This window comes from Mustela lutreola, chromosome 9 (genome assembly GCF_030435805.1).
Source record: "Mustela lutreola isolate mMusLut2 chromosome 9, mMusLut2.pri, whole genome shotgun sequence".
Taxonomy (NCBI): Eukaryota; Metazoa; Chordata; class Mammalia; order Carnivora; family Mustelidae; genus Mustela; species Mustela lutreola.
The window spans coordinates 92,044,528-92,071,179 of record NC_081298.1 but is presented as its reverse complement, the minus strand read 5'-3'; the positions used below and the strand labels follow the sequence as shown (position 1 = coordinate 92,071,179).

At 41.6% G+C, this 26,652-nt stretch overlaps 1 protein-coding gene across 16 annotated transcripts in view; it reads left to right on the top strand.

Moving 5' to 3' along the window:
• The window catches only part of AAK1 (AP2 associated kinase 1), a 174,186-nt gene that overhangs the window by 130,512 nt on the left and 17,022 nt on the right, over window positions 1-26,652 (top strand). For 4 of the 16 annotated variants that reach the window (XM_059187878.1, XM_059187884.1, XM_059187892.1 and 1 more), the window contains 8 exons: window positions 1,217-1,449; window positions 2,764-2,921; window positions 4,821-4,925; window positions 9,867-9,962; window positions 21,928-22,029; window positions 23,056-23,157; window positions 24,552-24,662; window positions 26,292-26,402. In XM_059187878.1, coding sequence (XP_059043861.1) covers window positions 1,217-1,449; window positions 2,764-2,921; window positions 4,821-4,925; window positions 9,867-9,962; window positions 21,928-22,029; window positions 23,056-23,157; window positions 24,552-24,662; window positions 26,292-26,402 — 1,018 coding nt within the window. The remainder of the gene's footprint in view (window positions 1-1,216; window positions 1,450-2,763; window positions 2,922-4,820; window positions 4,926-9,866; window positions 9,963-21,927; window positions 22,030-23,055; window positions 23,158-24,551; window positions 24,663-26,291; window positions 26,403-26,652) is intronic. The other 12 variants (XM_059187879.1, XM_059187885.1, XM_059187893.1 and 9 more) reach the window with 10 other exon arrangements.

The following is a 26,652-nucleotide window of genomic DNA, read 5'->3' as shown; positions in this document are numbered from 1 at the left end:
GTTTTGTGTCATTCAGTTGGTGAGTGCTTGTGTACTCATACGTGCATATAAACCTGCCTCAGTCAAATTCAGAGTCTGCGTCAATAAGGGGACAAAATCTCAGGCTGTCAGCATCCTGACCCAAATAGCTGGCCCCTCTGGTTTCCCTTCTCTCTCAGGATTACCTGTGATGGCACTGAATGTGAGGGCTGAGCTGCAGCATGGAGGGGCATCTTAGTCTGAAACTAGGAACTGGAAGGAAGGGATAGTTCAATACCTGAGTCTAACGTTCTGAATCATTTTGTCTCTGGACTGAAAGAATTAAAGCATTAGGTAGCCTTCTTAGTGCTATTTTTTGTTCATCTTCTTGACGTAGCACGTTGTATATTGTGTCTGATGCCTGAGGTCTAACCACGTGGCCACAAGGATGTTCCTCTTTGTTTTTCTGTGGTGACAGTTTGTTCTGCCTTCTGAAGAGTCCTTGTGTTACTAGATCAATTATCATCAAGGGCTTTTCAAATTTTTTCTTATTTCTTACTATATTCTCTACCTGGTTCTTCTGTGCCATTTCCAAACTAAAGGTGGGAACAAGTTAATCCCTCTGCTCCAAGCCTGTACATTTTCTCAGGGGAGCCACAGAAAGAAAATCTTGTAGACCCACTTAATAGTGAAATAAAAAGCCTTAATAACAAAACAAAAACACTACCATTTATGAATCACAATGGAATTCAAACTTATTCCTACCCAGTAGTCTGAGCTCTGTCAGACTCAGGGATCTCTTGGCAGAAATTATTCAGCTCAAATGTGTTTTAGCTGGAGCTGTGCCTTCATTGGCTTCTGACTGTGGTGGTAGCATGCTCTTTGGAGGCTTTCTGAATGAGTTCCTGAATGACCCCAGAAGCAGAAAGTGGTCCTGTAGGATACATTCTTGGTTTTTGGAATGAGGACTAGCTTCTGCAGCCTTATGATCTGGGCTGTATTGTGTATGGCTGCTCTCTAGAGGATTGCTGATGAAGATGGAAATTGATGTCTAAGCATCAGATAAATACCATGCTGTCAGTCCCACCATTAGAGCTCAGATTGTCCAAAACTGCTTTTTTTCTTTCTTGGTGCTCTTGGTAAATTCAGCCACTTGAGTCCTGTGTTAGCTGTCATGTGCCATTTTTTATTATGCTTGTCTGTTTGTTTTTCCTTTCCTGTCTTTTTGAAACACTTGCCATTTCTTTTTTTTTCGTAGCAGATTCAAGCCCCAGTAAGACAACAGCCAAAGGTTCAAACAACCCCACCTCCTACCGTCCAGGGGCAGAAACTCGGATCTCTCACTCCTCCCTCATCCCCCAAAACCCAGCGTGCTGGGCACAGGCGGATTCTCAGTGACGTGACCCACAGTGCTGTCTTTGGGGTCCCTGCCAGCAAATCCACCCAGCTGCTCCAGGCAGCTGCAGCTGAAGCCAGCCTCAATAAGTCCAAGTATGTGGTGCTTCCCCTTTCTCTTTTTCACTTCTGTGGGCTAGGGCTCCTGTGGGCCACTGCTGTGTAATTCCCTGAATCTGTATGTAGAGGGGCACGGGTATATATATGTAAAAGGTACGTCTGTGTCTGTTCATTCAGAAACTGAATTTGCCTGTAGTGCATAGACCATACTGATCTTCAGAAATAATTTACTTGCTTTACTATTTCCATTCTCTCATCCATTCTATGTTTCACAGAGTATTTTTTTAAAATCTTAGTCTGACCAACCCTCTCCATGATAAAGATCTTGCCTTGGCTCCCCATTGCCAGTGGGATAATATCTGAACTCATTGGTTAACAGACCAAAGACTGTTGTATCACATTGGTGGATGTGTCATTCTCTGTCTTTGTGGCCACATTGTTCATCCTGTGCCCTCTCCCTGAACTACTGCTCTCCTTGTCCACCTAGGAAATGCTTATTTATTCATCAAGATCGATGTCAGAGGTTCACTTTTCTCTGACCCCTTGGGTGTCATATATAAATTGTCTCAACCTTTTTGGAGATGTATCCCATTATATTATTATTATTTATTTGTATATCCAGCTGACCTAGCCTGCAGATTCCTCCAAGATGAGGACCATGTCTTAACCATTGTAAATCTAGTGATGGGCTCTGTGCCTGAAGTAAAGTAGATTGCAGTGAGTGCTTACTAGGTGAATGCAGTTTTGGAACCTCAGCTTTCTTGGAACCATGGAGTCTAAAGTTAAAACTCTTGAAGTCGTTAGTTAAATGCAAACGGCATCAAGAGAGACTTTAGAAGAAAATTAGGCAATGTTACCCAGAAACACAAGATATTGCTAACTGTCTTTATTTCTCCTTAACTTTGATGGTGACGGCTCACGGCAGCCCTTCATTCTCTGTGTGCTAGATCCTGACAGATGGGAGGCAGCCTGAAAAGGTTTCAGTCCCAGCCAGCCTGGGGGCAGTCATTGTGGATGTTATGGCGGGGGCCACAGGAGGCACAAGCCTCGGAACAGGTCGCTTTGGGATTCTGGATTGTGAAAGGACTGGCAGAGGAGGGACCAAAAATCTAAGCAAGAGGTTAAAGAAGTATGGGAGACAGTGGATCATGAAGGAAAGGGAGACATTTATTTCAGACGGTGATAAAAGTTATCTGTGGAAACTGTCCAGTTGCCATGGAAAGCCCTTTCAGAAAACTATTGCAGAGAAGAATGGTTTGACTCAGAAAACAATTTGATCTCAAAACAAAGAGAAAGTAGATTAACCCTTTTTCAACTCTTTTCATTTCGTGGGGGTGGGAACCTACATAGGTCTGCAACCACCACTCCATCAGGCTCTCCTCGGACCTCCCAGCAAAACGTTTATAATGCTTCGGAAGGTTCTACGTGGAATCCCTTCGATGATGACAATTTCTCCAAACTCACAGCTGAGGAACTGCTGAACAAGGACTTTGCCAAGCTGGGGGAAGGTGAGCAAGGGGTGCCCTGCTGTGATTCTTAAACCCTGACTTTAGAGGAGTATGTGTTTGAAAATGTAGTTAGGTCTTTCCTCCCCTCAAAGTCTTGATCTGAAGTTTAAGTGAAAACTGCTTTGAATGTTTACCAGAGCACTGACATCTTTTCATCCATAGGAACTCCTGGCCTGTTGTGGGTGGTGGTAGGAGAGTGGGACGCTTTTAGGAAAGATTTGGTGGCATAAACCAGGATGCTGCTGACCAGCATGGTTGTTCCTTGGAGGAGTGTGTTGGTTTTCTTGTCCTGTGTGTGTTTATTGTCCCAGAAGGCTGCAACTGCTTACGCAGGAGAGAGTGTGCCCTCACATGAACTTAGAATCTTTGACTGTGGTCAGAGTTCTGTAGTACTGTTGATGGACTGTGAAGAGGTGATCAAATAGAAGGTACCATTTCTACTCTCAAAAACCCAGAGTCAAGGAGCACTGGTAGGTTAAGTGTCCAACTCTTGATCTCAGTTCAGGTCTTGATCTCAGGGTCATGAGTTCAAGCCCTGCACTGGACTCCTCACTGGGTGTGGAGCCTTCTTAAAACAAAACAAAACAAACAAAAACCCCCCACAGTCTGTTTTGGAAGGTGGGACTTGTATACACAGACACCACACACACACTTTGGAAAACAAAAGCACGCCCTGGGAAAATTCTTCAAAAAGAATACCTTGGCATTAGACAAGAACACAGGGTAAAGGAATGATCAGAACTGAGTGAATGATATGAACTTCAGCCATATCTTTCTTAACTTTACTCTTTTAACTTATGTTAATCTCTTTTAACTTTATTTCATAGATATCTTTTAAAAATGTATATTACTTTCTTATTTTAAACACAAGATAGGATATAGGATTTAACTCTGACAGACAACTATCTTACCATCAAATTATTTCATTGGTATGTATGCCAGTTATTGTTCTAGAATAAACAAATACGTTTGTGGGTGTTGAAAACGCTAGTATTTTTGCACTTAAGACGCTCCCAGGTATTAAAGTTCTTATGTCTATTTTTCATAATTTCCAGTCTCTCTTCTGCCACGTTAAACTGCTGCCATTGTGCCTATCCCTTGTCACATCTCCTGCTGTTTCCCCCACAACCCCTTCTCATGTGCTCTCCTCTCAACTGTTTCCAACATGGAAAACATTGGCAAACTCAATATCAATAGTATTTTATAAAAACAAATAGATTCAAAGTAAGGACTAGAGGCATTCTGCCTGAGTAATGTCCTTGAACTTTTGGGTGTTAGCTCCAGCCATCTCTTTGGTTGCTTTTTTTATTCATTTATTTGAAAAAAAATTTAATTGCGACAAATATACAGGGATGCCTGGGTGGCTTAGTGGGTTAAGCATCTGTCTTACGCTCAGGTCATGATCCCTGGGTCCTGGGATCAAGCCCCTTGTTGGGCTTCCTACTGAGCTGGGAGCATGGTTCTCCTTCTTTTTCTGCCCACCCCCCGCCCCACTCATTCTCTCTCTCTCTCTCTCTCAGATAAATAAATAAAATACTTTTAAAAATTATGATAAGTAAACATAACATAAACATGAACTTTTGAACCATTGTCAAGTGAACAGTTCAGTAGTGTTAGCTATACACACATCGTTGGGTACCCAATCTCCGGAACTCCTTCCATCTTGCAAAACCCATGTGCTGTCTTTGATTCTTAAAACTTCTTTCCTTTTCTCAGCTGTTGTCTCAGTTACTGCAGTGATTAGACAAGGGCCTGTGAATGCAGGCTGAGCTATTGCCTTGAGGCAGTAAAACGAGTCCAGTCGAGAAGTCAGTTCAGAAGGTGCCCTCCACCTCCTGCCTGTGTATGTGCATCATGGGGTTCTGCTGGAATGAACTCGGTGGTGTTTTGTCCCTCCAGGCAAACATCCTGAGAAGCTTGGAGGCTCTGCTGAGAGTTTGATCCCAGGCTTTCAACCGATTCAAAGTGATGCTTTTGCCACTCCTTCGTTTTCTGCTGGAACCGGTTAGTATAGCCAATACCTGAAACACGGAGCTCACAGTTGTTGTCTCCATAGTTTCCATCCCACAGATAGCTGTGGCACACCAATGAGCCCCAGATCTTGGTGCTAACGTATATTTTCTCTTATTCAGAAGATTTCCAACATAAAAGGTGGGGAAAAAGAAATATCTAGAATCATTCTGAATCAAAATGACGGAATGACATGTCAATAATATACAGTGTTTATTCTCTCTAATTCACACACATACTTTAAGCAAATATTTCTGAACTTAAGAACATCACTGCTAATCTCTTATAATTGCTTAGATCTTTGGAACAGCTTGAAGAATTCTAACTAGATGTTCTATCCTCTATCCAAGATTTTTCTGAGCCGTTTCTGGGTGTGTGCGTGTGTGTTTACAGGGAGAGAGAGATATCTTTTTAATTTAGACCTTTTTTTAAATTAAAGAAGCAATAGTAAAAAACTAATTTTCTCCTTTATTAATAAAAATGATACATAGTCAACTATATTTCAACTAAAATTTCTTAAAAATGAGAGAAAATTATACATATTTATTACACAAAAGTTAGTAATTTAACCAACTGAGCCCCTCGGGTACACTAAAGGTTAGCAATTTATAGAAAAGTATAGAGAAGGAAGTTAAAATCCCCGTAATCTCACAATTAAGAAGTAGCACAGGAGTATCATTTGGTGTCTGTTAGTGACATTTAACCTTTTTAGGGTCACATATATCTTCCTGAATGTAATGAAAGTTTAGAGATCTTCTCCACGAAAATAAATGACCACGGTTTTGTACATAGTTTTTGGACTCGGCTTAAGACCTTAATGTACATCTTTATAGTCCTATTTTAAAAACAAATTTTCTTGCTTACTAAGTCTGGCACATTTCCCACGTCATTAAAGAAGCTCTTAAAAGATAAATTATAAAAGATCTGCATTAAATGGCTTCATATGGATTTGTCATAATGTATCTAAGTAACCTCTTTTTTTTAAAACATTAATTTGGTTTCAGTGTTTTCCTGTTAAAATTCCCTCAGCAACCGATATGAGGTTTTGAGTATAAATAATCCTTGTAGATAGGAATTTGATATGCTTCTAAAATTGATCTTTTTAATTTTATTAATTTCTGATTTTAACCTTATATATTTTTTCTTCCTGCCTTCCTTAGATATGTTAGTACTTTTTCTAATGTCATAAATTTATTTCTTATTGGAACTTTGGCTGTCATTATATGATATCCTTTATAGTTTCTTTAAGGTAACCTCTAGATTATTTGTTAAATCAAAAGATACGTGTCTTCGGGGCGCCTAGGTGGCTCAGTGGGTTAAGCCGCTGCCTTTGGCTCAGGTCGTGATCTCGGGTCCTGGGATCAAGTCCCACATCGGGCTCTCTGCTCAGCAGGGAGCCTGCTTCCCTCTCTCTCTCTCTCTCTCTCTCTCTCTGCCTGCCTCTCTGCCTGCTTTGATCTCTCTCTCTGTGTCAAATAAATAAATAAATAAAATCTTAAAAAAAAAAAAAGATACGTGTCTTCTAAGGCTTTTGGAGCGTATTTCTAAATTGCTATGTCAATACTAAGAGGAACACAGTAAAATTTTAAAAATTTCTTCTTAAAAATGTACTGAAAGTATTTAGAGGTTTTTTTGCTATTATAACCGTGATTTTCAATCAGCATGAAAATGGGGAGAGAGGCTCATTATAATCTGCTTAGAAGTCTTGCCACAGATATTTCAGTATTCACTTTGCTTCTCTCTTTCATTGCCCATCCCACCCTGACCTTTGAGGATTACACTGTTGATTAAGAGTGCTTTCTAATAGGTTTGTGTTTCCCTTCTCAGAAAAAACCTGAAATTTTAACCGTATCCTATAAGTCTTCATATAAGTCTTGATATGATAATCTCACTGTTACTAATTTAATTGGATTCACCAGTGTTAACAGAGGTCCCTACACATTTTCAATACATTCCCAGTTTCAGTACTTATAATTCCTACTTATCACGTGTTTTGTTGTCTATATGGTTTTTTAAGGATTTATTTATTTATTTTATTTATTTATTTGACAGACAGAGATCACAAGTAGGCAGAGAGGCAGGCAGAGATGGGGGGAAGCAGGCTCCCTGCTGAGCAGTGAGCCTGATGTGGGGCACAATCCCAGGGTCCTGGGATCATGACCTGAGCCGAAGGCAGAGACTTTAAACCCACTAAGCCACCCAGGCGCCCTCTTTATTTATTTTAGAGAAAGAGTGAGAGGGGGAGGGGTAAAGGGAGAGAGAGGAATAGAGCACCTTAAGCAGACTCCACACCGAGCACAGAGCCTAATACAGGGCTCTATCCCATGAACCTAAGACCAGGACCTGAAAAGAAACCAGGAGTCCATCGTTTCTCAGCTTTTTGGCTAAGATCAAGTGGAAACCAGGAGTCCAACACTCAAATGACTACACTGTCCGCGTGCCCCTGTAACTCTTCTTAAAACAGTTTTTATTTTTGTTTCAGCCTCTTCTCCCCCTTTATGCTTGAGTAGAGTTATGACAGTGAACATACACTGAGCTCTTGCTACATGCTAATAATATTAACCCACTGGTTAAGTGCTTTTTTATGCATTATCTCAGGTGGTCCGTAAAACAGCCCTCAAGGGGTGCCTGGGTGCTCAGTTGGTTAAGCGTCTGCCTTTGGCTCAGGTCATGACCTCAGGATGCTAGGATGGAGCCCACATTCCCCACATCCAGCTCCCTGCTCGGCAGGGTGTCTGCTTCTCCCTCTGCCCCTCACCACCTTGTGCTCTTTCTCTCCCCCTCTCTCAAATAAATAAAAAAAAAAAATCTTAAAAAAAAAAAAAAAAAAAACCACCAAAAAACAAAAAACAGCCCTTGAGAGGTTAAGTGACCTGCCGAGGTCACAACTGGAGAACGACAGAATAGAGAGTTGTACCTGAGCAGCCCAACTCAGAAGCTGTAGTCATTCCACATCCCAAGAGTCTTTGTAAATCAGTGACATGACACTTTTTTGAACATTATAAAACATCTGCAGATTTTTTTTCATCTTATCCAGCCTTTTTTTAAACAGACATTTGGTATTTTTCCTTCTTTCTTGTTTGTGGTATAAACTTTTGTGTGTGCAACACTTTTATTTTTTATAAATGAAAGAAAATCACATCCAAATCCCAGAAATTAATATGTCCTCATTTGTATGAAGTGTAGGATAGCTTCATTTTCTAGGAGTTTTCTAATCAAGCTCAGACTGTTCACTGATTTTAAACCTTCTGATCAACCAAGGAAGGAAATAAACAGGAAATGTGGCAGTGAGTCACAGAGGATGACAGAAGGGTTATTTTAAACATTTTATGGTAAAAGCTGCAAAAATGTTGATGAACTATGTCCACATGTTGGAATAGACATTTAAAACTTGACATTGTACATCTTTATTTTAAATATTTTTTTGTGTAATCATCTTTTGTGTAATTTTGGGAAAATGACTAAAAGCCCAAAGAAACAAGATAAGAGAACTCACAATCCCACCCACTCAGAGAGGAAAACATTGTCAACATTTTACAATATTTATGTCCGTAATTTTATTTCTGTAAAAATGAATATATCCAGTTTTATGATTCTTTCTTTTCCTTTTAATGTATTTCATTGTGTCTCGTTTGAAAAATATTTTCGAGATTTTAAGAGCAGTGATTTTACCCTTCTCTTCCTCCATCTATCTTTAAAGAAGCTTCATTAAAAACCCACTTTAATAAATAACCTTCTCAAAATGACAAATTGTAGAGATTGAGAACAAATAAGTGGATTCCCAAGGAGTAGAGACTGGAGTAAGGAGTGGGTACGATTATAAAGGAGAACAACAGGGGTGTTCTTTGGTTTGATGGAATAGTTCTGTGTCATTGTCATGGTGGTGCTTGTGCTAACCTATACATAGGATCTGGTTGCAAAGAACTGCACACACACACATGAGTGCCTGTGAAAACTGGATAAAGTCTAGTTAACAGTATTGTAACAGTGTCAGCGATAACTGTCCTGTAGGGGGAAAAGATCTCACCATGGGGGGAAGCTGGTCAAAGGTTCCCAGGACTCTATGTAGAGCAGATTGCTGTGATCTCATAATTATTTAAAAATAAAAAGTTTTTTTAAAATCTGTAGAAGGTAAAATGAGATTTCAACTAAAGAACAAATGAGTATTAAAATACAATGTAAAGAATGGGTAAATAGAAAACCAGCAAGTCTGGGTTCTGACCTCAGAGGTCAGATACCTCTGGCTATCCTCTTAACTTCTGGGCTTCATTTTCTTTTCCGTAAAATAAGAAAACTGTGCTAGAGAATCCTAAGACCCCTTCAAGCCCTGATATTCCACGTGTTTAGATTCCTGTACATCAGCAAGTATGCCAAGTATAGAATCAGTGTCACTGATGTTAGATGTAGTCGAGAAGTTAGGGCTTGTCTAACCTTACAACAGACAAGACTCCTATTTCTGTTTCTGTCTGTGTCTGTCTGCCTAGCGCTGTAACAGACATTCGGTGATACAGTGACCCCCGGATGGTAGAGGACACACTGAAGCACCTATATGTCTGTGTTCGATTACAGAGCAGACAGTGTTTACGTGCCGTAGTGTGTGATACAGACAATAGTTACTATAGGAATTCTGAAAGAGATCACTGCAGGCTTCCACACAAGGAAGAAGTGGACTCAGGTGTAGGAGTAAACTAGTGTTACCATACATTGCATCGCTGAGTATGTTGTAGGGACCGGATTGTATCTCTTACACATATTTTGCCATTACACTGGATTATAGTCACTCATCCCTCTTTACGCTGCCTTTGAGTTCAGATTTACTCTATAATTTGAGCTGTTGGGTTACTAGATGCTAAATTCATCTAGATTTACTTGATGTTTTCTGCTTTTCTCTTTTGTTCTCTCCTTGACCCTTTCTTCCCCTCCAACCAACTCCAGCTGAAAAAAGGAAGGGTGGGCAGACTGTGGATTCTAGCCTCCCACTTCTAAGTGTTTCTGATCCTTTCATTCCTCTTCAAGTACCTGACGCACCAGGTAGGTAAATAGAGCTGATCTGAGGTTAAGCAGCTTGATTCTTATGTCCCAAGGTCTCATGAGAGTTGTTTAAAAACTCCATAAAAAGGACGTGAATTCCAAGCCCCAGTAATAGGTGCTGTTATATATTTTTTGATTATGAAAACAGCCTGTGTATTAGAGGGAACATTAGTCTAATAGGATTATAACATGTTTGGGGACACCTATAAGCATGTGACAGAAGGAACAAAATGCTAATAGTGGTTAGTATGATGATTGGATTACTGCTGATTTCTTGTGCAGTTCCTGTTTTCCTATAATGTGCTTTCATTTTATAAATAAAAGTTAAAGGGAACCTGAGTGAGGAGACTCAGGTTCCCTTCCTGGTACTTGTACTATCTGAAAACCTTCAGGGCTTGACTCTTCATCAGTGAACTGATTTGGACTGTATGAGTTTGAATATGCCTTTAGGCCTCGTATATCCTGTTTTTTAAGTGAGCAGTCTAAAAAATAAGTAAGAAATTGTTAGTGTGTTCTGATTGAAATAGCTTTTGAAACAATGGTTGGATGCGTTCTCTTCGGGGTTCATGGATGCCAGTGATTTTCTCCCTACTCTCCTTCCCATCCTTTTGGGGGTGGAGTGAGGGAGTGTGATGTGAGACACAGAAGCTACTCTTTCTCTTCTCTATCAGTCCTTTTGAAAAAGCAAATAGATCCAACGCTCTAGAAGCATCTAGCCGCCATTTTGTTCCTGATAGTTTTTCTTTTTCTTTCTTTCTTTCTTTTTTTTTTTCCATTCTTAACCCTGCCTATTCTTGGTTTTAAACTAATAGGATCTGTTTGGTTCTTCATCTCTCCCAGAATGTTAAGGTATTTGACTAACTCAAGATGGGAAGTGACTGTGATCCTTGTACCATCTACTTAGTAAGACAGACTGCGGCAGGGGTACCATGATGGTTTTTATTTCTTTAGGCAATTTGTTGACCCTCCTTAGGGGAAGCAAAAACTTGCCTCGATCTGGGAGTATTGCGTAACTTTATAGCTTGCTGGACCTGGATGTAAGTCAGAAATAAATACCTAAGGTCACTGAGGAGTGATTCAGCATTGGATAGTTAAACGAAGGAGAAGAAAGGAATCAAGGAGAGGCCCTTTTCTCTCATGTATCGTTCAGGTATGCCTGGCAGGACCTAGACAAGCCAGTTTTTAGCAGAACACTGTAAGGGTACAGGCTGCAAACAGACACCCCTCAGGGTTCTTGCCTTGCTCTTTCCCAGATAGCCCAAGAGCTGTGGAAGCTGGAAGGGTGGCCTCTTGGCACAGGCCAGAAGATGAGGGTCCGCAGGCGAGTGGCTGTCCTCTGCTGCTCTCACAGGTGCCCTTCAGATCAGGGATGAGGAACCAGGCACACTCGCCAGGTGTCTCAGGATATCAGCTCCTGATTGTAGGGATAAGTTGTGAAGGGTTGTGAAGATGAGCCTGGGAGGCACCAGACGTAGATGGCTGTCATCCTCCCTCCCTATTGTCATCTTTCCTGTCTCCTGATCGTCCATATTTCTCTCATTCTGGGGATTCCTGTTAAAGTGATACTGGTGTATACTTCAATACCAATTAAGCCATGGTCCCTCTTGGTTTTAATGGGAAATGTATTAAAATGGAAGATACTAATAGAGAATTTCAGGGGTTTCTTACCTGCTTTATGATCTATCAGGCCAGACTCATCTGAAAACATAAATTAGACATGTCACTCCTTTGTGCCGCAGTGAATTTTCATATCACTGAGCATAAAATCCAGACTTCTTATCATGACCTGAAAGGCCCTAACTAATCTGGTTAGCTCTCTGGCTACCCCTCTAACCTGAGCTCACAGTATTCTATTCTTGAGTCTTTCCTCCAGCAGGTGAGGCTTGTTCCCACCTCAGGGCCTTTGCATTTGCTGGTAACTCTGCCCAGGAAGCTTTCCTCTATCTCTTTTCCTTCTTGTCATCTGACATTTGGGTCTCTGCTTAAATGCTATCTTCTCAGGCCCATTGTGTTCCTACAGCACTCTTAGTCACACTTCCTGGCCTTTTTCTTCAAAGCACTTACTATGACATTGTAAGTACTTAGTTCATTTTCTGTCTTTTCCCACCAGGATGTCAGTGTCCTGAAGGAAGGACCTTGCTCTCTGATCCAGCATTGCTTTGCCAGTACTAAGAACACTTAGAGTTGGCACTCAATAAATATTTGCAGATTATGGATGAATGAGCAAAGTAAAATGTGAGACTGAAAGGCTCACGGTGCCCCCACTGCTCTCCATTTCTGTCTCCAGCTCCCAAATACCAGACAACGGGCTCCATAGCCTTCCCTCCGTGCCCCTGCCAACTCCCAGCCAGGCCTCCCAACCAGTCTTTGAGGACGAGTAAATGAAGGTATAGCCCACAGTATCATGAGGCTGCCAACCCAGAGTGGAAGTAGTAGCTGGGCTTAACAAATCCTTCAGCTCCAACCCTTCCTGGAGCCCTCCAGAATTTGGACTGAGCAAGGTGTGTTGCCGCTGTGTCTGACTGTTGCGTGTACTGTAACATTCAGCCTATACACCATTCAATTCCATAGCCTCCTTATCCAAGGATGTGGATGGGATAGAGATAAGATTGCCCTACATGCTTCCTGGCCATCTTGAAATGTCTGACTGAAGAAAGGCCCGAGAGTGTAGAGTCTCTGAGACCTCAGCATTGTCTCTGGGACAATGGCCAGTTTGTCCCCCCCCCCCCCACAACCCACCTCCTGCCCCACTAAAGTACCCCCAGTTTGTCACTACCCCCAGCCCACTGTGGGGACCAGTCCATCTCTTTGGTCCATTTGTTTGTTTGTTTTGCATATATTCTTACCTCCACACTCCACCTTCCTGATTGTGAGTCATGTAAATTTAGTTTCCTGACCGCTATATGCCTTTTAATGACTTTAACATTTTATTTTATGCTTTTAAAATGTTCTCACGGGAGCACCCGTGTGGCTCAGTTGGTTAAGCAACTGCCTTTGGCTCAAGTCATGATCCTGGAGTCCCGGGATCGAGTCCCGCATTGAGCTCCCAGTTCCATGGGGAGTCTGCTTCTCTCTCTGACCTTCTCCCCTCTCATGCTCTCTCTCTCTTTCAAATAAATTTAAAAAAAAAAAAAATCTTAAAAAAAAATAATAAAATGTTCTCACGTGTAATTTCCTTTGATCCTACAAAGAATACTGACTGGTAGGTATATCAAGTAGTATCTCATCTTCTTGGGGGGATAGGTGAGGCCCGGGGGCTACTGTGACAGGCACTGCTGTGTACACTCCTTTTTGTGGCCATTGGGCACCCAGCAGCAAAAGTTTTCTTGTCTGGAGATCAGCAAGGCCTTCAACTGGAGAGCTAAATTTGAGGTTTAGGGAAATACAAAAATGGGTTTGAACTTAAAAGACCTACGTTCTACCTGTATAGTAGCTTGGTGATTTTGATCAAATCACTTAAACTCTGTGTTCCCCTCAAAATTGGTGCCATTAAAACCTACCCCATGGAGTGGCCTGTGAAGTTCAGATGAAAGCATTGTATTTGGAATTGCTTTGTAAACTTTAAGTTAGTGTAAAGATAGGAAATGGTGTAATATCTTTGGTTCTGTGTCCTTATTCCCTGTGGGACAGTCCTACTTAACGATAAAGTCTTAGGCAGTGATATTTCCCTCTAACAGAAATTAAACTCGCTCTAGAACCTTTGACCTTTGCACAACCAAGAGCCATTGAAGTAGACTTTCTTGATATAATGATTATTAAACTGTGGGTAAAGAGGACTGAATAATTGAATTTGTTTGGGTTTTCTTAAAGGAGCATTTCTATTGTCCAAAGCATCACAAAACAAATTTTCTTAGGAAATCTCTCATATATATATATATATATATATATGGAATCACAGCTGTGAGCATTTATGTGCTCATAGAGCTGCCAAATGAAGCCGCCTCTGGTGAGTCGCCAAGTAGTTCACTGATGCCCATGTGCTATGTGTATTCATTTATATTGCCTTCTATTTGTGTCAAAGAACAGATAAACTATAGGTGGTACCAAATTTAAAGCATGGTAGAAGAGAATAGGGAATTCTCCCTGAACATTGGCTGAACAATTTAATCTTTTGGTTTTTTGTTTGTTTGTTTTTTATTATTATTTTTTTTATTAAAGATTTTATTTATTTATTTGACAGAGAGAGATGACAAGCAGGCAGAGAGGCAGGCAGAGAGAGAGGAGGAAGCAGGCTCCCCGCTGAGCAGAGAGCCCGATTTGGGGCTCGATCCCAGGACCCTGGGATCACGACCCGAGCCAAAGACAGTGGCTTAACCCACTGAGCCACCCAGGCGTCCCTGGTTTTTTTTTTAAATGGTAAAATGTATATAACACAAAATTTACCATATTTAAAGTGGCACTGGTGCATTCACACTGTTTTTTTGCAACCATTACCATCCATCCACAAAACTTTTTTATCTTGCAAAACCGAAACTCTCTACCTGTTAAACAGTAAAACTCTCCTTCCTGCAGCTCCTGGCAGCCCCTGTTCTACCCTCTGTCTCTATGAATTTGACTGCTCTGCATACCCTCACGTGGGTGGACTCATATGGTATCTGTCATGTTATCACTGGCTCATTTCACTTAAATTAATGTCCTCATGGTTCATTTATGTTGAAGCCTGTGTCAGAGTTGCCTTCCTTTTTAAGGCTGAGTAATATTCCACTGTATACATAACCACATTTTGTTTATCCATTTACCTGTTGGCCACGTGGGTTGCTTCCATATTTTGGCTCTTGTGAATAATGCTTCAGCAACATGGGTATGCAAATGTCTCTTCAAGATCCAAGACTTTGGGGGGTTATATATCCAGAAACGGAATTGTTAGATCCTATGGTAATTCTGTTTTTTGTTGAGGAATCATTGTATTATTTTCCATAGCAACTACATCTTTTTACTTTTCCTCTAACAGAGGACAAGAGTTTGAAGGAGAGATTTTCAGAGCAACTCCTTAACGCTGATCTCTCAACATCAATGTTCCACAAGACTAAGCAAGAATGCATTAGTTGCCCCATGAGAGCTGCTTCCTAGAATCAACAGCTTCGAAAAACTGTGCCTCCTGGTTTATGGCACTTCATTGTCTCTTAGAAAGTAGGCAAGAGAAGATGTGTTTTCTTACTGGTTTGTTGTCAAGATAGGCTTTCCTCCCAGAACTCTTTGGCTGGTGTCTTCCTCACTTCCAGCTGCTGGTTTGGGATATTGAAAAGTCCAAGGTTGAGCACCTTTGTGTCTTTGTTCTGGAAAGTTTCTCTTTCTGCATTCAGTTCCCTGAAATGAAGTTGGGATGGGGAATGGTGGTTGATTTGGCTTCCAGCTTGCAGATGTTACAGACAGTTTAGTGTCTGGTTTCTTAAAGATAGGAACTATTTAAAGTGACTAGATTTTAAAAACAGCATCTCTCATCACAAGACTTCAGATAAGATGTAAATTCCCAAAGCCGCAAAGCTGTAGCAATGAGACCATCTCTTTTGATGGGGCTGGCATCAAGCTCTTCCATGTTTGTTAGTCCAAGTTGCTCTACTCCTCATGGTCTTATTCCTGATGAAGTCTGGAATGTTCCTTGAGCGAAGCCTTCCCCTTCTTAACCTATGTAATAAGCAGATACCTATCCTCTCTTTTGATATTTTGAAAGAGAGAAAACTCACAACTTGCAGTATATCCCAGTCTCAAATCAGGAAGCAGTTTTGATTATCTAACCTTAGACAGGTTTACAAAGGATTTATTACCTTCTTGCCTATGCATATTTTCAATAAGTTGTGAGAGAAACATAAGAGAAGACTCTGGAATGGACTAATTCCTACCTCTTCCTCTCTTCCCTAGTCCCCAGTGCCACTTGACTTATGCTTGAGAGGAGAGAGGGGTGCTCAAAAGATCATTTTTCCAAGTCCCCTCTTAATTTTTCAAAGTACTAACAATCTTCTCCCTTAGTTTTAAAATTTATTTTTATTTTTTAATTTTTAAGAATATTTTATTAATTTATTTGAGAGACAGAGAGAGTACTAGAGTGGGGTGAGGGGCAGAGGGAGAAGCAGAGCCCTCTGAGAAGGGAGCCCAATGTGGGACTTGATCCCAGAACTCCAGGATCATGACCTGAACTAAAGGCAGACCTGTAACCGACTCAGCCACCCAGCTGCCCTCCTTTATATTTTTTTAAGAAGATTATATTTATTTTTATTTTTGAGAGAGAGAGTATAAGCTGGGGTGACGGGCAGAGAGAGAAGCAGACTTCCTGCTGAGTAGCAAGCCTGTTGTAGAACTCCATCCCAGGACCCTGGGGTCATGACCTGGGTCAAAGGCTGACGCGTAACCAGCTGAGCCACCTAAGTGCTCCAGTCCTTTCCTGTAAGTGCACTCTCAGTCTCTAGTGCCCAGGCTAACTCCTTCCACATCCACTTTGCTCCAGGGGTCTGCCTTCTCAGTCCTCTCCCCATGATTTCAGTGTTTTTCCATGCTCCTAACCAGACTCGTTTTTATTTGGGAACCTTAGAGACTTGAGAAAGAACCGAGTCTAGTAACAGAGATATGATAAGAAAATACCACTAACAGGAAAACAGAAGCAGACAATTCTAAAAGAAGAGTTATAAATTTACCATTAAATACAGATTTTGTAAAAGTCCATCATGATGATGAATCCAAGAAGAGCCATTTATGAAACAGTGAGATGCTGCAATGTCTGCCATCCCCTTGGAAAGGGGGAAAACCTCACCACCTCATGCTTGATGAACATCTAAGGCAGCGCGGACCCACTCAGATCCTGCTTGTTTACATTCTTGCCTTTTCTAAAAAATTATTCCAAGAGGCACCAGGGTGGCTCAGTCAGTTGGGCACCTGACTGGGGATTTCTTTCTATTAGACCACGCTGCCTCCTCTCACATTTCACGTTATTCAAAGAATTCTGCCTTTCCTGATCTCATAGCAAGACATGTGGGTAAAACCTGAAACTCTGCCCATTCTCACTCTAATCCCAGGCATCTGTGGCCTCATTAGATGTCAACAAATCGTGAAATGCCCAGGGAGAACTTACTTGAGGTTTGGGATCTTAAAAAACACTTCCTGCACATGTTCCTAAATTCACCACCCTCTTCTCGGCACTGCTGGTCCCCATCCACCCCCTTCATGACACATGGTCTCTCAGAGCATCTTTCTGTAACTCTCAGAGAGCAGATAGAATTCCTAACATGAGTCATATCGAGGGCGGCCCATGCTGCACATGGAAGGCCTGCTGGCCGTGATTTAGAAACTCTCAGCCTCCTGTAGCCTTCCTTGTGCAGCCCATTATACCCTATTCTCTGGTTCTTCACTTAAAGTGATCAAAAATGAGCAGAAATAGCTTGGGATGTGACTTCTTCTAAGAGCCTTCACTTTCTAAAGCAACCAAAGCCTTAGTTCAGACAGAAGACTGAATCTCTAGTATGTAGAAGGTTGGGGTCCTTATCCTAATTAGCTCTCTGGTTTACCTGCTATAAGCTCTCAGGCAGGTGGCTTTGCCTTTCTGGAACTGATTCCTTCATCTGTAATCGAGAAGGCTAATTGAGTAAGATCTGAGGCTCCTCCCAGGGCCAACGTGTCTTTGCTAATTTGGCCGTTGTGTAGGGAGCCATGACTCTGTGAAAACCTGTTCTCCCATGTCGATGAACATAGGCAAACCCTGTAGGCAGCATGTGGAGGAAACTGTGAAGTCAAGTCCGAACTCTACCATGTCCCATCTATGACTTTGGGCAAGTCACACGGTCTCTGTCTCCATTCTTCTCAACTCCATCTGTATTCCCAAACCCAGGTCTTTTTGTGAATAATGGATGAAAATGCTTGACATTGAACTTTACAAAGAGAAGTGATAACTGTAGTTAGAATGGCTGCTGGACACCCACACAGAGTCGCTGAGAGTCTTCTGTCCTCTCGAAAGCACTAGGTATGGCGGAGTGGGGTTGCACACTCCGTCTGTGCTCTCACTCCTAGTTCTCTGTCTGCTCCTAACCTGTCCCTGCTCCTCCCTCCCACGTGTCAGTATTCGAGGATACTCGAGCAGCAGTGACCATACAGACTAGCTGTGTGAATTGCCTGTTACTTGAGGTTCGGTCAGAAGATAAGCCCCCTAAATTGGGCAACTTACCCCATCCCCACCCTGTCTGTCTCACCACACGCACGCACACACGCACGTGTACACAAGAACTTTTTTTTTTAACCCCCTCATGTTACCTTTTTCTAATCGCTAATAAAAATATTCAGTTCTTACTGAAGTACCTGACTTTCTGGTTGACCCCCTCTTCCTCCCCACCTCCCTAATGAAGCAGAGATGTGACATAGGATACGAGAGGAAAATCTGAGAACTGGGGATACAGAAACTAAGAAGATACCTTCCCTGTCTTCAGTCCTTTGTAAGGACTGCAAGAGAAGTAAGTGCAAAGTGGTCCAGATGGTTCCCAATGTGGCAGGGAGGATCGGGAAAGGAGCAGAAGAGATGATACTTGAAAGACCAGTACAGAAATGGGGTAGGAGGTATGTCCGTTGTACAGTTGAGGAAGGGCGGGCAGAAGTTCGAGGACCGACCCCATGGTCATAACCTCTCGCTGGAGAGGCTAGAATTCATACTCTGCATTTGGCTAGCCCAGGCTTTATCATGGAAACAAACTACTGTTTGAAAGATAAGCAGGTACTTTGGGAGTGGTTACTTTCTATCCATTGCTTTGAGATTGTGATTGTGTGAGTGCTAAAAGTGAAAGAAGCAAATAATTACTTTCCTGCACATGAAAGAAGCTTTTTTCAGAGTAAAACAGAAGCTAGTGTTCAGCATAATGAAGAATCAGACTTTTCAAGAAGACCATCTTCTTTTTGCTTGTATGCTAAAAACTGTCACATTTTTAACCATCTTTTCTGCTAATAAGATGTTATGCATGATGCAAGATTAATGCTGATGTGATCACACTTGGATATTTGGTCAGTACTCTGGGGTTTCTCCCCCCACCCTGCTGTTGAGAAGCTTCTTTTCCTCTCTCTTCCTTTCTTCAATTTAAATACCAGGCGTAAATGAGAGAAAGTTAGCAGATTGTCATTTAACTCAAAGATATCCACATCCAAAGATGGTAAATTGATATCACATATAAAAATCTTTTTCTGCAGTGTGTTACTTGTACCAAAGCAAATTATCTTGCCAAGACATTAAAATCCATGATTTGGTTTCAGTCCCTCAACAAATACCAATTTTGTCTTTATTTATCTTGATTCCTGATGGCCTAGAAGAATGCAGATTCATTAAAATGTTCTGTACACCTATTTGAACTTTAAGTCACTTCCTTTTCTCAGACATTTTTATTTTAGTTTTACCTTAATGGCATGTTATTTCTGTGATAGAAAAAAGAATGTCGGCAGGCTTTAACTGGGAAAGTTAAAGAGTTTATGTGGCCTCAACCTCTTTACAAGTAAAAGGAGGTTGAGCTCTTAATTCCCTTCTTTGTGTAAGATTCTGTGATTCTGGATTTTGTTTCAAGTAATGCTCTCTACCTTTAATAAGTTGAAGATAAATAGAGACTTGTTGATGGATCAAGGCTGAAAAAATCATGAAGAAATCTTAATGTGTGCACTTACCATACAGTAAGTTATCAGGTATGACAAATCTGGCGGCTTCTTCTGTCCTTTTGTTTCCCAGCCAGAAAACATCAGAAGTAATCCCTCTTCAGGTTTAAGTGCATTTCATGAGATTTGACCATAGAATGATAAGTGTACCAGCTTGTCACAGGCTCTCAGTTGGCAGACAATAAATGATTGTTGAAGTTAACTTAGACATATTTTGATTCACTTGCTGAGTTACACAGCATTTCTAAATGCAAGTCCAAAAATTTTTTTTCGAAACTAAGCCCAGGAAGGGATATGAATGCATAAAGACTTATTGCATATGTTTATGGCAGCTTTATTTTAATAGCTAAAAACTAGAAACAACCAAATGTCTTATCAACTGGTGAATGATTCAACAAAATATGGTACATTCATACACTGAAACACTACACAGCAATAAAACTGAACAAACTTTGCAGCAATGTCCATAATTGCCAAACTGTTGAAAGAGCCAGGATAGCCTTCAGCAGACGAATGGATAAAGAAGATGTGGTCCATATATACAGTGGAATATTACACAGCCATCATAAAGGATGACTACCCAACTTTTGCATCAACATGGATGGGACTGGAGGAGATTATGCTAAGTGAAAGAAATCAAGCAGAGAAAGTCAATTATCGTATGGTTTCACTTACTTGTGGAGCATAAGGAATAATAGCATGGAGAACATTAGGAGAAGAAAAGGAAAAGTGAAGGGGGGTATCGGAGGGGGAGATGATATATGAGAGGGACTGTGGACTCCAAAAAACAGAGGATTTTAGACGGGAGGGGGGTGGGGGAATGGGTGAGCCTGGTGATGGGTATTAAGGAGGGCACAGATTGCATGGAGCACTGGGTGTTACAAGTAAGGGATGAATGTTGGAACACTACATCCAAAACTAATGTATTATGTGGTAACTAACATAACACAATAAAAAACAAAACAAAAACAACAACAAAACAAACACACTACTATGCCATGACAGGTAAGGACCTCAAAAGCATTATGTTAAATGAAAGACATCAGGGGTGCCTTGGTGGCTCAGTGGGTTAAAGCCTCTGCCTTCGGCTCAGGTCATGATCCCAGGGTCCTGGGATAGAGCCCTTCATCAGGCTCTCTGCTCAGCAAGGAGCCTGCTTCCCCACTCTCTCTCTGCCTGCCTCCCTGCCTACTTGTGATCTCTGTCTGTTAAATAAATAAATAAAATCTTTAAAAAAAAAAATGAAAGACATCAGACAGAAGAGAGTACCTACTGTATGGTTCCCTTTATAGGAAATTCTAGAAAAGGCAAAACTGTAGGGACAGAAAGTAGATCAGTTGTTGCCAGGGTCTGGGGGTAGCAGGATGGCACTGACTAGAATAGGTATGAGGGTAATTTGGGGGATAATGGAGATGTGCCACATCATTTCAGTGGTGCTTACATGAATGTGTGCATTTATCAAAACTCAGCAAATTGTACACTTGAAATTGGTGGCTTTTATTCAGTGTAAATTGTACCTCAAATTTTTTTCAACTTTTTATTTTAATTCCAGTTAGTTAACATACAGTCTAATATTAGTTTCAGGTGTAGAATTTAGGGATTCCTCACTTATACACAACACCCAGTGTTCATCACAGCACATGTCCTCTTTAATACCCAACACACATTTTGCCCTTCCCCCTCCCCTCCTTCTCCCTTCTAGCGATCTCCCAAGTTCATTCTGGATAGTTAAGAGTCTGTTTTATGATCTGCCTCTTTCTCTTTTTTCCCCCCCATGTTCATCTGTTTTGTATCTTAAATTCCACGTGAGTGAAATCCTATGGTATTTCTCTTTCTCTGACTGACTTATTTCATTTAGCATGATACCCTCTAGGTCCATCCATGGTGTTGCAAATAGCAAGATTTAATTCTTTTTGATGGCTGAGTAATATTTTATTGTATACATATGTATGGACCACATCTTCTTTATCCATTCATCAGTTGATGGACATTTAGGCTCTTTCCATAGTTTGGCTGTTGCTGCTATAAAAGGTGCATGTATCCCTTCAAATCGGTATTGTTGTACCCTTTGGGTAAATACTTACACCTCAGATTTTAAGACAAACAAACTTAGGGCAGTATCTTGAATGACTTACAAAGTGATTACTTCACCTGGGGAAATCATCACTTTTAAATTTTGAACTTTGGAAGCTTATTTTTAATTAATAGTAAAAGATACTAACCGTCTTTGTTTTTATGATGAATGGGTACAAAAGTTTGACCCCAAAATGTGTTTGTATAGAAAATGGTAAATGATCAACTTGCTTTAATATCTCACCGCATTTTTGCTTTCTCTTTGCCTCTCTGCCCAACCTAGAAAAACTAATTGAGGGACTCAAATCTCCTGATACTTCTCTCCTGCTCCCTGACCTCTTGCCTATGACAGACCCTTTTGGTAGCACTTCCGATGCTGTAATTGGTAAAGTCGTTGTCTCTGTTTCTTCAGTCCTGCATGATATATGTGTCTGTTTCAAGAACGATCACTAACTGGTTAGCAGATCCCCAGGGGATAGCCCTTCTGAGGAGTGGAAAGTGCCACAAAGCCTCCTTTAGTCTTTTTTGCTATCACCCCAAAGGAAGAGTTTTCTCTGCCTTCCTGGGACACCACAGTTACGTTTGCTTTGCCTGAGATGTCTAGAGGGACTTGTTTTTGAATGAGGAGGAATGGAAAAAATACACCGTTAGTTACAAAAGCTTCGTGAAGGAAGTTGGTTTCGCCCTGGGACCTTACCTTTAGCAGATTCTTCTTTAGAAGGCCTGTATGTGCCACGTATCTGTAACAGGCAGCACTAGCCCAGCGGTAACAGGAAACACTTGCCCAGTGGTGAAGCCCCACGAGTACAATCCAGGCAAGGGGCTTGGTCCGCTCAGTCTGCTGTTGCCCTGTGCTCCTACAGCAGGGCAGGCGAGATGTACAAGATGTCAAGGTCCCTGTACTCTGGGGTCCATAGTCCTCAAACTCAGAAAGGCCATGAGCCAAGAGAGAGAGGAAGCCTCCAGCTGCGGGATATCAGACAACGTGAAAGACCTCCCCGCTACAGCAGGGAGTGGGATTTGAGATGGACTTGTGGCCTTTGCAAGGCACAGAGGACGTCTGTCCCCAGGTTCATCCCTTAAGAAAAGCAAAATTACCATAAGATATTATGGTGCCTTTCAGCCTGTGTCTTCTGACACGGAAGAAATCTGCTAGGTGGCCCATGTTCTACATTTATCTGTAAAAACCAAGACTCACCAGGACTCATCAGAGCAGTTAACCCTGCGCATGCATGCTCAATCAGGGAAGCCCAGACAGCAGACAGACAGTAACTTCTTGGGCTGCCCATCTTGCCCGAGACTGGCACTTGAGAGCCCCGTAGAAGAAAGCCTCCACAGAATTGTCTAAAGAACCTTTTGACTCCTCTTCCCTTACCCTCTGTTCTCCTTTCTTAATGCTCTGTTACAAAAGAAAAGGCCGATGTTGCTGTTGAGAGTCTCATACCAGGACTGGAGCCCCCAGTGCCCCAGCGCCTTCCATCTCAGACGGAATCTGTGGCCTCGAACCGCACAGGTCAGTCCGGTCTCTCTGCAGCTGCGGGGACCGTTCACTGTGGTGGCCCTCGCGGTCAGCCTTTCCACCTGCAGCAGGTGACCCTCTTCTTTTGCAGCCTAGTCAGTTGCCCCTAGAATGATCAGATGCCCCTAGAATGGGGGTACAGCCCTAGCTTCTAGAAGTTGAGTGATACCATTCCAAGCCGAAGAGCAGAGTATTTTTGGAGCCATGTTCTCTGTAGAGTGGTCCTTGGACTTTCTCTGGTTACGGTATTTCCTTATTTAAGATTCTTTTCACTGGTGTCAGGTTCCCTGCACCCCCTTGCCTAAAAAGTTCTGCTGAGCTGCAGGGATGACTGGACTCCTCCAAGGTTTCTGAGCCACTTTCCAGTGAGTGGTGTCAGTAACTTCGTGGAGCTCACCCTCTGGATGTGGACGTTCTATTCCCAGCCCAGTGTTTTTTAGCTTATATGGATGGTTTGCTGTTAAATTGTAGGCAGAGTTGAAATCTTCCCTGGTCCGGCATTGTTTTTACCCTAATTTCAAACTTCTCTCTTAATAGAATCCTTTACTGTCCATAAATCCAGAGTTGATAGCCTGCATTTTTATCGAGCCCATAGAGTTACCTTGGTAAAAGTGTCTGATTTCCTACCTTGGGACAGAAAACAATTGGAAGTCTGGGAACTATGAAAATAAACTCAAGGGAGTGGGGGAGATGAACAAAGAAGGCGAGATGGTTCCTTTGCCTCTTGCTTAGTTGACCTGTCCAAAACTTCCCCAGAGAACAATTTGTATGTTAAAATGTTTGAGCTCTGCATTTTGCCTTCTCTCTGTTCCTTACCTAAAAGTAAAATCATATATTCAGAGAAGCAATTCAAATTGAAAGAATACTGTTAAGAAGCAAGATTACTTTATTTTGAATGGGGATCTGGTTGAGGTTTAGAAAATGCTATTTAACGTGTCATATTCTGCTGATGATAAGCCAGGGACAACCCCCTCCAAGTCAGCTTCAATACTTCACCCTGTTGTACCTTTTCCCCCGATTGTTTAGGGAAAGTTTAAATGAAACTCTTTAGTGGCAAAGTCCTTTTTCCCCCAAGTGGCATTTGCTGAGAACTGAGTTGCTGAAGGGTTCTTGGCATCCAGATCACATATTTGCTGACCCAGCAACCTCTGAGCAAAGAATTATTCCATATTTGATGTTGTTGATGTTAAGAGGAATCTAGAAGTACATGTTTCTATCAATGAAAATGCTGGGGGCTTAACGTGTTACTTGTGGTTTTCTTTCTCCCGCCTTGGCTTGTACGTATGACATGTAAATGCAGTAACTTCAAGCCTAAACTCTAATCTCATGATATTGTGTGTGCCATTTAATGCCATCACTGACCTGCGATGCTGTCAATCTGGACTCAGATTCTCTCACCGGGGAAGATTCCCTGATTGATGGCTCCCTGCTTTCTAACCCTACTACTGACCTTCTGGAAGAGTTTGCCCCCATAGCGATCTCTGCTCCAGCCCATAAAGGTAAAATGCTTTCCTGTCCTCGGGCTCTCATGTGTCCTTCAAGGAGAACTGAATGAGTCCTGAGAATTTTCCTTACCGAAAGTCTTTGCCAGTGAAGTGGTCTCACCCCCTCCTTCATGTAGGAAACCCGAGTTTGTACTTAGCCTCTCTGTTAAAATCCCTCTTGGGAAGAGTGCCTCATAAGGCTTAGACAATGGATTGGTGGAGCCATTGCATTCCGGCTGTCATGGGGACAGCATATAGTCCCTGTTCTCCGTGAAAGGCAGAGCTCTGTGCCTTCGCATTCAGCACAAGTAGACGGTTCAGTTGACTGTCCACTGACTGACTATTGTCATTAATACGCTTGTTAGCCTTAGAACCTTAAAATTGTTCATTAAATCTGATTCCAAGTTTTTGGGTAGTGATTGCTTAATAAAGCAGCAGGCATTAAGTCCTCAAAAGTCAGTCTTCAAAGACTGAACTTAGCAAAGGTTTAAATTTTGAGTCATGACTGATTACTGGATTTCTCTTTCTCATCTGCCATTTTCATTTCTTAGTCCTGGGTTGATACCAGTTTGAAAGGCTGCTGGACAGAAGTAGCTTGAAATGAGTTCCCTTCAGTGAGCTGTTTATAAAAGTGACAGGCACGGGATGCAGGCGTTCACTAAACTTCTTTCTCTACTGGGGGTAGTGAAGTTGGTTTTCTGGAAGGAGCAAATGTATGGAAAAGGAACAATGTAAGTTTATTCTGAAAGAAATTCGAGAAGGAAGCCTCCCCAAGAAGTCTGAAAATAATTAGTTTATGGTTTATGGCGGTAATAGCTGAGTTTTTGTTTTTACCCTTGATGGCATTAAAATGATTATGTTTTTATAGAGTGTGTGTTTAACCAATTATGTCTGGCACAGGAGTATGTCAGCTGCGATATGTAATTACAGAGAAACATAACTTGCAAAATAGATGCTCAGCTAGCACTTGCCCGTAGGGTAATCTTAGAATGGAGGAGAATATTCTAACAAACTTACACTTGAAATCCCAGGGCATGTGATCCTGGGCCCCAGCGTTCCCTGAGGCATCAGAGTTGATGGAAAGTCACGGGGCAGCAAGTCCTTTCAGAAGTATTTTATTTGCCCTGTATACAGCAGTTGCTTCTTCTTTTTTTTTTTTTTAACTTAAAATTCAATTAATTAACATATAGTGTAGGTAGCAGTTGCTTCTTCAAGAGCTACTAATTACCTACCCCCTGCCCCTGGCTTTGAGTTTCTTGAGTATTGTTTGTTAGTCAGGCCTCTGTTTGCTTAATAAGGAAGGTAAATGACTAATTGCTGGGCCTTTGTGAATTACTGGCACTGAAGAGATCCCTCACACTAACTACAATGAGTGGTTTTAAAACGGTAGTGGAGAATTCATCCTCTAACCCTTCTCCCTGACCATTTATGAAAGTCTGAACATGGCCAGCTCGAAACCATTTTTTTTCTGTTTCCCTATTTTCCAGTTTTGCTACTTTTATTTCAAGTCATGAAAATAAGCATTTTCACCTTCAAAAACAACAGCAATTGTATAGTTGGGGAACTTGGTGCCCTTACATGTTCTCTCATTTGCTAATCTCTACCTCTGTTGTTTCTGCTTGTGTACTTGCATTCTGTATTAAGCTGCAGAAGATAGTAATCTCATCTCAGGTTTTGATGTCCCTGAGGGCTCGGACAAGGTGGCAGAAGATGAGTTTGACCCTATTCCTGTATTGATAACCAAAAACCCACAAGGTAAGAAAGAGAGGATGTGGAAAAGAGAAGAGCTGGACATCACAGCTCACTACAAAATAGGAATGTAATCTCCAAGAGGGGAAAAAAGCGCCTGCACTTAACAAAGGAAACTGGGATAATGGCAGGCCGTGGGGCTGAAGCAGCATAAGATAGAGATACAGGGATAGACAGAGATACAGTTATCTTAAACCTTGGCCACGGTATTTCGTTAGAAGGAATGTATTTAATACTTTGACCAAAATCTGGTTTT